This window comes from Anas acuta, chromosome 26 (assembly GCF_963932015.1).
Source record: "Anas acuta chromosome 26, bAnaAcu1.1, whole genome shotgun sequence".
Classification (NCBI taxonomy): Eukaryota; Metazoa; Chordata; class Aves; order Anseriformes; family Anatidae; genus Anas; species Anas acuta.
In genome coordinates, this window is record NC_089004.1 from 2,259,807 (window position 1) to 2,270,525 (window position 10,719).

The window sequence follows — 10,719 nt, forward strand, 5'->3', positions numbered from 1 at the left end:
GCTCTCTGGGCTGGGATGGGCTGTCTGGAAGACTGCTCTGATGCACCGTGAGCTCTGCCGTTGGCTTCCAGAGCAGCTGCTGTAACACTGGTGCCTTTTTCTGTGTGCCCTCCTTCTCCTGCTTTCCATCACCTGGTGCTTAGTCTAGTTTTGTGGGCACTGGAGCACCCAAAAATCAGAGACTCATCATTGCACAGCCCTGCTGTGAGTCCAAGAAACATGCTCTGCTCCACAGCCCTGCTGATCCCAGTAGAAAAAAAACAGCTGAGAAAGCCCCAGGATTGTGCTGGAGGACGAAAAACGTGTGTGCAGCAGGAAGGACCTCTTGTCGTGCAAGCAGGGTGCTTGTTCCCAGCAGGGTGTCCTGGGATCCAGCTCATAGCCGAAGTGGGCAGAGTGGCCAGGTCAGGCTCTCTGCCTCCAGGCTCGCACTTGTTTGCAGCACGGAGGCAACTGGTTTTGGACTTGGCCTGGAAGAAGATCAAGTTGTGCTTTTGTTGCTTTCCCATGTTTACTTGACAGTTTTCCCTACAAAAATTGTTTAATCTGACCACTTTTTGGATTGTTTACAAGGTTTATTTAAAGTCCCATGTGCATTAAGCTGCTGCTATGCCAGAAACCCTGCGCCCTTAGGGTGCCTTATTGTATTCTTTTTTTTTATTGTCAGCGCACATTGGCTGAGTAAATCAACTACTTCAAAAGGAAATTAATTTGCTTCCTGCCTTTACATGTTTGGCTCCTGTCTTGGGGAGAAAGGGGGAGCTTCAAAGGTTACGAAGAATATAAATAGAGTAAGATTCAATAAAATACCAATTTGCTCTATTGTTACTCTTATTGTACCGGGGTCAGAAGTGACCCAAGCTGTCCTTGTTTACAGGGACAGGATGCTCTGGGACTGCTGCTAGAGGGCTCTCAGCCCAGGTCTGGACAATTCAGCATTCACCCTAGTGCCACACAGCCCAGACGGGTGGGTGCAGAGCTTGGGGCTGCCCGTGCCCTGTGTGTAGGAGCAGTTTTGCCATGCAGCTGAGCTGCCATCCGCCCTCACTTCCTTCCAGGGCTGCTCAGGACCGTGTGTGTGGTCCTTATCTTCCCCTCGCAGCTCATCATCGCTAATCTCCTCTGCAGAGACACGCAGAGGGTGACTTGCAGGGCTGCCTCCCTTCTTCCAGCTCCTCCTGTCCAAACCACAGTTGTGGCTGCTCTTGAATTTCCTTCTGGCTGTCAGGCCAGCCAGTCCTGCTCAGAGTGGCTTTAAAAATGCTTTGAACTTGACCTTTTCTATTGCAGCATTGCTTGGTCTTTACCTTGTCTGTGCGCTTCAGTTCACTCTCCAGCTCCCCTCATTTTTGTTCTGTTTGGTCTCTCAGATGCTTCAGGTCACATCTTTGAATGAGCACCCTGCTTCCGTCAGTTCTGCCAGCTGAAATTCCTAGCCAGCCTCTTACGTGTCCTCTGGAAGTCCTCCTGTCTCTCCTGTGGCCTCGTCCAGCTTGGTGTCCCACTGCAGGCATCTGCAGAGCACGCTGCTACCACGGCTCCAAGCACTGCAGCTCTGGTGCTGCCTCTTGCCCGGATCTGCCATCTCTCCCTTCTCCTTCCCATCTCAATGAGAGGCATCTGCAGTTCTCAGCCTGCCTTTGCTGCTCTGCCACATCCTACTGGACATCCCTCATGCTAGATTTTCTCCTTATTTAACCCTGCACCAGCCCATGGGTATCCTTTCGTGCTCCCCTTGCGGGTCAATGTTGCTTGCATGTCCCTGGATCTCTTGGGGATATTCCTTTCCCTGCTCTGACTGCATTTTTGGTCACGTTCTCCAGTTTTGTTTTGGTTTGGTTTTGAGCAAAAAATCCTAAACAAGCCAAGTAGTTCTGGTGCAGGAAACAGGGAAGGCTCCAGCAGCCCAGCTATACCAAACCCAAACGCACCGCAACAGCTCTGGGTATTGGTAGGAACGGCAGTCACTTGCTGTTCTAAAAAAAGGAAAGGAAAGGCTGAAAATAACATAATCCCAGGAAAACTAGAACAATTGCTGTTGTAAAAGTCAACTGTCTGAAGAGAATCCACACTTGGGAGCAAGTCAGGGCTCTTAGAAGTAGTGACAGCTTCGAGGTCGTCTGCAGAGGGAAACCTGCCTGCAGCAGAGCTGTCTTTCTGCTACCTGCTAATTGGCGAGTGCTGCAAGAAAGAAGCACTTGCAAAACTCACAAAGCATCTTGATGACTGAGAGCAAGGTGCAGTCCCCATGATGGATCGCTTAATGCGTGGGAGGAAGGCCACCAAGCCTGCAAACGGGAGGGAACCCATCAGGATCAGCTCTGACGTAGTCCTGGCAGGTCTCTTCTGCCTGCCCGTCGTGTGGTGGCCAGTGGGAATGGAAAGGTTTGGGGGATTTTGCAGCTGTGGCGTTTTCAGCAGCTGTGACAGTGATCCTGAGACCTGGGAGAGAGCGGTGGGGGATCTTCCCCCCTGCACACCGTGCTCTGCCTCCTCCTGACCTGACAGTCATGCTGATTTTTCTTTAGAAGTAATCGATGCCTTTCTCTGGGAATTGGAATTTTTTACACCTGAAGACAAGGGTTTGGGCACAGATATAAAAGAAAATGAGTTTACATCACCTTCTCCTTCAAGGGCCAGCATCACTCTGCAGCCCCTTGGTTGCTGTCCCACTTTGCCTGCTCAGGTGCAAAGCTTTCTGGTAGCTATTCGCTTCCTTTTTGCCTTTTTTTTTTTTTTTCAACTCCTGGTTTCTTATTTGCTGAAGAGAGATGCTATTTCTCTTCTGTCATCATCTCAGTGGACAGACCAGGTGCGTGGGTGTTTGTGTTCCCCACTCGGGTGGGCGCGGGGCTCCCCATGAGCAGCGTTGCTGCAGCTTGCTCAGGCCCCAGGGACGGCACCGTGCCCCTGAGAGCACAGACCCTGAAGCTCTGCTTTCCCATAGCCCCTGTTCATAGAAGGGTTTGGGTTGGAAGAGACCTTGAAGATCACCTTGTTCCAACCCCCCTGCTGTGGTCCATGTTGCTCAAAGCCCCATCCAGCCTGGCCCTGAACACCTCCTGGGATGGGGCACCCACAGCCTCTCTGGGCAGCCAGGGCCTCGTCCAGCTAATTCCTCACCCACCGAGTGGTCCCTCTGTCAAATCCATGTCTCTCCAATTTATGAGACAAGGATATCATGGGGGACAGTGTCAAATGCTTTGCACAGTCCAGGTAGATGATGTCTGCTGCTCTTCCCCCATCCACCAATTCTGTAACCCCTTCGTAGAAGGCCACCAGATCTGTCAGGTGCAAACTGCCCTTAGTGAGGCCATGCTGGCTGTCACCAATCACCTCCTTATTTTCCATGCCCTTTAGCAGAGTTTCCAGGAGGATCTGCCCCATGATCTTGCCAGGCACAGAGGTGAGACTGACTGGCCTGTAGTTCCCCAGGTCTTCTTTTTTTCCCTTTTTAAAAATTGGGGTTTTATTTCCCCTCTTGCAGTCAGTGGGAACTTCACTGGACTGTCACAGCTTCTCAAATATGATGGATCCCGGCTTAGCAGCTACATCTGCCGCTTCCCTCAGGACCCGCAGATGGATCTCATCAGGTCCTGTGGAGTTTTGCACCTTCAGGTTCCTTAGATGGCCTCACGCCTATCTCCTACGCTGTGTGGTTCACCATTCTCCCAGTCCCTGCCTTTGTCTTCTAGGGCCCAGGCCATGTGGCTGGAGCTCTTGTCGGTGAAGACTGAGGCAAAATAGTCATTGAGGACCTCAGCCTTCTCCTTATTCCAGATGACCAGGTCTCCCATGTCCTTTCAGATAGGGCCCACAATTTTCACAGTCTTCCTTTTATCACCCATGTACCTATAGAATCCTTTCTTGCCCTTGATGTCCCTGGCCAAATTTAATTGTAAAAGGGCTTTGGCTTTCCTAACATGATCTCTAGCTGCACTGGACAGTGTCTCTGTATCCCTTGAGGCTCTCTGTCCCTGCTTCCACTCTCTGCAGGTCTCCTGTTTCTGTTCGAGTTTGGCCAGGAGCTCCTTGTTCATGCAGACCTCCCTCTGCCTGCTACCTGCTGCCTTCTCTTCCAGTGCAGAGCCCAGCCTGCTCCTGTGTTTTCTGCCGTCCTCCCTCCCACGTATTCTTCAGCTGTCTCTTGCCTTTCCCTTGATGGTTATTAAAAATGTACTTGATGTGCTCTAGCCCTATTTTTGTGATGGTTTATGTGAGTTAAGTGGATGCAGCGGGTACATACGGGCTGCAGAGAGCGTGTGAGAGCTTCCTGGTGCAGCAGCCCCCTGTGTGCCCTGCGTGCTGCTGATGCCCTTCTCACCTTCCTTCCCGCAGTGGCTGAAGGATCCTGGTCCCCGCAATGAGAAGAGGACCCTTTTCTGTGACATGGTGTGTTTCCTGTTCATCACTCCTCTGGCAGCAATCTCCGGCTGGCTGTGTCTTCGTGGAGCCCAGGATCATTTGCAGTTCAACAGCCGACTGGAGGCCATTGGACTCATAGCACTAACTATAGCACTTTTTACAATCTACGTCCTTTGGACGCTGGTAAGTGTGGAAGAGGGCTCTGCTCGCTGCTCCCGGGGGCCTTGTTCTTGTTCAAAATGTGAGGCTGAAGTCTTGGCTCACGCTGCTGCGGTGCAGCTGGGCCCGCGCGACTCCCCTCGTGAGAAAACCTTGGGCTCTTTCTCTTGAACGTCCATTTAATTATCTTTAAATGGAAGCTGTTAAAGTTGTCACTTAAAAAAATGAGCTGTCTGGGAATGAGAAACCACTTCCTAGTGATCTCCTTTCCAGATTGACATGGGAGTCACGTTCCCCAGGGTGTAGTGTGCCCAGGCACAGGCGGGCCCAAGCGCGGCTGAGGCTGGGTGGGGAGGCCTGGAGCTGGCTGTTCCAGCTGCTGTGCCTGTTCCTATTTTCAAGAAAGAGCAGAAGCACAATCTTGGCACCCATGTGGCTTAGAGAAAAGTAAAATCTGGAAAATGTTTGGTCCCTTCAGAATCTGCCATCACATCCCTCCACGCTTTGTGGCCCACAGCTGAACAAATCCCTGCAAAAATATTTTAAAAGCATTGTTAACATGGAAGGGTGTGTGCAAGGAATGCTCCAGCTCAGTGAGACCTCTGACTTCTCACACCAGATTTTCAGAATGGGACCCTGAGCTGAGGCCAGCCTGCCCTGGCCCACCACCGCTGCTTTACAGCTGCACTGCTGGGGCTGGAGGCGCTGGGGACCAGTGGGAACTTGCACTCGGTGCTGCCTGGATGTTTAACTGCTCCACGCTGGGAAAGGGCTTCCCGCAGATGCCTCGCTGTACTTCCTTCTGGACATGCTGAACTAGGCAGCCAGGAGCTTACAGCTTGGAGCAGGGCCAGAATAGCAGGAAAGCAAACACACGGTGGTGGTGCAGCACGTATCTGTGAGCGCTCCCAGCTGGGCCCCTCCCTCTGTTCCCAGTTCAGTTCTTTCACGTTCTGTTATCAGGTGGGTTTCTGGGTTTGAATCTCATTTCAGCTCTCCTCCTCTCAGCCCTGCATGTGCTCAGTACCCTTCTCCAGCCACTTGCACCGTTTTGGGAAGGGAAGGGGTGCAGTCGCTGGGGGAGAAGCGGTGGGACCCTAGAAGATGGCAGTTCTGCAGTCAGTAAAAATGCCCCAGCCCACCTGCCTGCCATCTGATGCTCTGATTTCTCAGAAACGGAGCTTTCTCTGGGGTTAGGACATTCCTTGCAACTAATCCCATGCAGATCCTGGTGCCAAGGAAGGGTGAGCTGGGGGGCTTCAGCCTTCCCTTTGGTGGGACACGTGCTGCTGTCGAAACACACAGAGATAGCAATGCGCAGGGAGCTGTGAAAGAAAAGCTCTGGCTGCATAAGGTTCACTTCTGTAGAAAGCCAAACTAAAATTGGAAATTTTAAGAGGAAGTGCTTCCGTCTTCTCTGTCCTGGGACTAGTCTGGTGCTGCCCCAAATCTGGAGGAAACGGAAAAATGTTTCCAGTGATATCATGCGTCATGACTCAAGTTGCTCTGCTTCTGCTGCACTTCCCACTTCCTTGAACAGGGAGGGATGTTAAGTGGAGCCCCTTTATTCAGCTTTACTGTACTCAGCTGCAGTTCCTCTGTGCGGGCTGTGTGACCCACAGGGCTGGTACACGGTCGGTGGTGATGTGCTGTAATCAGCGTGAGGATTGCAAGAGATGCCACGGCCGAGCTTGCAGCTCCTTCCTGTGGAGCAGGGTCTTTCCGTGAGGTTTGCATTACTTAGCTCCTCGTTTGCATGCTCTCTGAAGACTGCAAGATCCATTTGCTTCTTGTTTATAAGCAAACAACCTTATTCCCACAGTTGTACCTCTACTGCAGGCAGAAGGGGAGCACAGATCAGTGGGCTGGATCACCCCAATGCTGTGGCGCAGCTCTGCCTCTCACAGCAGATGTCTCAGTCTTATACAAAAGCAATGGGAGTGCTGATGTTTCCTTGCCCGATCTGCTTCCTGGTTCTTCCTACTTGTCAGCAAAATGACACATTTCTTTTACAAAATGAGAAAGTTTGGTTCTGATGAGTGGCTGACTGGATTCAGTATTTAATTTTCTTTGCCACAATTTCTAGGAAAACAGACAGCAGGGAAATACATGCTGCTTTTATTCCTCCCTCGAAAAAATAAAATGATCTAGAAACATTTAATTTCAAAGCTAAGGAATTGGCAGGAGCTGTGAGAAAGTCTGTGGTGGGGTTTGTGATTGCAGAAGGGCACGGCGAGAGGCGCAGCCCATGCGGGAAGTGCAGCTCGAAGCTCCCCCTTGCAGGGCTGCTCCGAAACTGCAGGGCCAGCTCCTGCCCCTGGGCCAGGCTGCTGCAGGCACCTCCAGCCCCATCCTGCTGCTGCCCAGAAAGCTTCTTTGGCTGCACCAAGCTTATACATCTTCTGTTAGCACAAATTAATTTATTCCTCATTAGAGGCTTGGGTGATGGAATACCCTAAACCGTTTTGGGGTCAGGGCTGCCTCCCTCGTCAGGGGGGTGCTGGTGGGACAAGAATTGGGCAGAGGCTGCACGGGGTGGATGCTTTCTGTGTCTTCCCTCCTGTAACCAGCCTTGTTGCCCGCCAGGTCTCGTTCCGCTACCACTGCCAGCTGTACTCGGAGTGGCGAAGGACCAACCAGAAAGTCCGCCTGATGATCCCGGCCTCGCGGAGCCCTCACCCCGTGCCCCACTCCCTGCTCTCCGCCAAGCTCCTGAAGAAGACCGCGGACGAAACCACCGTCTGAGCCGTGGCTGCGCCCGCGGCCAGGGTGAGGGCGGCCCCCCCCCGGGGCCAGCAGAAGCAGAAGGGGCCGGGTCTCCCCCACGCGTGCAGGGAGCGCAGCAGCCATGGAAGCACTGGGGAGCAGTCGTCCCACCCAAAGGGACTTGGCGGTCGGCATGTACTTCGTACGATGGCAAACACAGAGGATAAAGGTCTGTCGTGTGAAACGGCCCAAAAGAGCCAGATGGCGGAACACGCCTGTCTGCAGGGACACTTTGCTATAACTAAATACCGTACGTGGAAAATCTCTCACATATATATATATATATCTATATATAATATTATTTTTTAATGGCCATGAATATTGTGTTTCAGTCCTTTTGTGTTGATGTTCTAAGCTTCAGTATAGAAGCTGGCAGCCTGATCTCATTCAGAGGTTAAATCTATGCCTTTTCTCTAAATGAGCGTATAAAGAACACTTTTCATTGACCGTTCTCGAAAGTCCCTTCTCCTTTGCACTAAATTGGTTTTGATAATATTGCAGCAGCCTTTCCCGTTACTCTTTGGTCTCTTTCGTGGTGTTTCTGTGCTTTCTAGAAAGTTATGTGTTTTTAATAATTATTATAATCCCAGAAGGAGTAAAATGACATAATACTGAATGGAGACATTTTGTATTGTAAAGTACTGTAATTTTGAGGATTTCAAAATAAGTTTCAAAAGCGGAAAATCTGTTCCTGTGCAGACGTGATCTCACAAAATGCTTTCCCTGCAGATCCTGGCTCATCCCCAGGACTCAGATGCGCTCAGCTCTTGGCTTGTCTGACAAAGGTAGATAGATGGAGGATCTGAGGGTGGGAAATGACGGCTCATCCTAGCTAAACCCACCGTTGCCTTTTGCTTTTAAAGGGTTCAGAAAGGCTCTTTCCCAACCCCAAAAGCTGAGAATAGGAGTCTCTGTTTTTGCTGACGTCCTTACACAATCTTGAGGCTGGACCTCTTGTAGTGTCAGTTATCCACATACCTTCCAGGGACAGGCCATGCTCTGCAGCTCTCGGCAGGACATCTCGGCTGTCTCTGTGCGCTTTATTTGCACATTCCTTGGCAGCAGAGGAGCTGCTGTCATTTGGTTCATCCCTGAACTCGCTGCCTGCCCATTACGTGTCCTCTGGCGAAACACCCCAAGTTGACTGGTTCCCAGAGGCGTGCAGGCTCCGGGTCCCTTTCCTTGCAGGGCTGGCTTTCCTCCTCCTCCTTCATCCTCCTGCATTTCCAGCATGCCCAGCTCCCAAACCCCTCTGCCCCAGAGTGGCCAATCTGCTGCAGGTCTCTAGCACATAGCAGAGTCTCTCCCTCTTCCTGAGCTTGGTGTTAGTCCGTGCCTCTCCAGCTCCTCACTGCTGTGCCAGGCGATGTCTGTGTTTGGTGCTGTGCTCTCCCGAGCCCTGCTTGCAGAACAGACCGTAAGGATGCCAGCATTGGCACTGCTCTGCTGAGTGCAGCTGCTCAAGCATGAGACAGCTCCTGGTCCCGCAGCAGTGAGGGTAGAAAGCAGGGAGGAGGCAGGCTCCAAGGGTGTCTTTGCAGTGGGTGGTCACAGAGCATGTCCCTCAGTTCCTTTCCTGATCCCAAGTGGGTCAGTTGATGCCCTGCAAGACTGAGGCCTGTAATTTCTTGAATTCGCAGCACCACGTGCTGTTCCTGCTTCCTTCTAGCTGCAAAGCTGGATATTTTTCCTTGTGTGCCCCTGTTCCTTGGTTGATGTTTTTTTGTTGTTGCTTTTTTTTCTTTTTTTTTTTTTTTTTTCTTCCTGACCCTAGGCTGGAAGTCCCTGGTGGACACGAGCAGCAGTAGCCAGTATCCTCTCTCTCTGAATAGGATTGCTCCAACCCCAGGGCTGGCTCTGTGTCTGCTTTCCTCCTTTTATCTCCTGTCCCATGGTTATTCATGTGGCTCAGTGGTACCCCAGCACATCCTGCAGCAACACCTGTGCAGCTGTGGGCAGGTCTGTGCTCTGAGCACGAGGGTCTCGTTGGATCACAGGCTGAATGCTGTGGCACAGCCGGGCTGTGTGTCTCTGTTCCCCTCTCTCTGCTAGGCCCTGTCTGGCCTGTTCCCTTCTGCTGCTTACCCCGGGCACCTTCCCTGCCTTTCAGCTGTCACGAAGTGGGGGCTTGGCCCCGAGTGCTCCTGGAGGCTTGCAGTGAGGAGGCCTCTTCAGTCCAGCCTCAGCATCCTACCAGTGCTCACTTCAAATCAACTGTTCCTGCTGCCCCCAGCTCCTGCCTGCTGCTCCCCCTGCGTGGAGATTTGTCTGTGCACCGAGGCCATGCAGTGGGCCCTCTGCCCCCAGCTCTGCTGGCTGCACTGCGGGAAGGGAGCTGCAGATCCAACGTGGGTGCTGCCTCCTTTCCCTTGGCAGTGGGCACCGCAGCATCACCCTGCCTTGTCCTAGGTACCCCTGCACTCAGCCTGGCCTAACAAAACCCGTGTCACCGAGACATTCCCGCTGCAACAAAAATCTGGGGATCTGGTTTAACCTTCCCAGCCCTGGCTGCCTCCCAGGAGCTTTGTCTTCCAACGCATCTAGTTCTGGCAGGTATGTAAGGATGTGCACTCCCACACCACGTTCCCATAGTAAGGACTTAAAGGAGCCAGTGTTCCGGCTAGGAAACCCACTGTTGATCCAAATATGCAACTGTGAAAGCCAGAAGTCCCTGGCTGGGGCAGATGGGACCTGGCCCTGTGCTGCTGCACGGCCATGGTTTCACTCTGCTTCATTGTCTTTATTGTAGTTGCCAATAATTGGAGTTGTTGCATGTGCCCCTGCAAAACCCAATAGTGACTCTTTGAGTTCTTCTCCTCCTTCCCAGAGGAGATGTTCAGCTTGTGAATGTGGGAAATCAGTGTCTCTGACCCGCCACATTCCAGTGTCATGGGGAAACGGGCTGTGCAATTATGTAAATAAAAGTGAGACAAACTTTGGGCTGTTGTGTTGTTACTGGAGGAGACGGGAGGGCCCAGGCTATCTCTGTGATAACGAGCCGTGTATGCTGCCTTCCCAAGGCAGCTTTCCTTAACTGCCTCCAGGAGAGCCGGCAGAAGGTTTTGTGTTGGAGCCGAAGCTGGACAAATCCCAGGGCTTTTGTTTTGTCTGTGCACAGAAACTTGCCTCGTGTGAGCCAAGTGAGGTGAGTTCTGGGACAAGAGGCTCCTTACGGCCTCACCAGGATGGGCATGGGGCTGCACAGTTCGGTCCTGGTGACCCTGCAATGCAGCCCCAGGGAGGCTCTGACTCTGCACTTTCTCTTTCCGAAAAAAACATCTATAACCCTAACTCTAAGTATGACCCAAAAAAACATGTCCCTTGCCAAATTCTCCCATCAGAAAGTGCTCCAACAGAAGCCTTTGGGTAGACCTGAACTCCCTTGGGGAGCCTTTTTGCAATCCCACACGCAACAGGACTCTGCGCCTT

At 52.1% G+C, this 10,719-nt stretch overlaps 1 protein-coding gene across 4 annotated transcripts in view; it reads left to right on the forward strand.

The window, feature by feature from the left end:
• Positions 1 to 10,225, forward strand: part of MARCHF2 (membrane associated ring-CH-type finger 2) — a 33,697-nt gene extending 23,472 nt beyond the window's left edge. For all 4 annotated transcript variants that reach the window (XM_068661668.1, XM_068661669.1, XM_068661670.1 and 1 more), the window contains 2 exons: positions 4,339 to 4,548; positions 7,111 to 10,225. In XM_068661668.1, the coding sequence (XP_068517769.1) occupies positions 4,339 to 4,548; positions 7,111 to 7,269 (369 nt within the window). In that variant the 3' untranslated portion in view covers positions 7,270 to 10,225. The remainder of the gene's footprint in view (positions 1 to 4,338; positions 4,549 to 7,110) is intronic.
• The last annotated feature ends 494 nt before the right edge of the window (positions 10,226 to 10,719 follow it).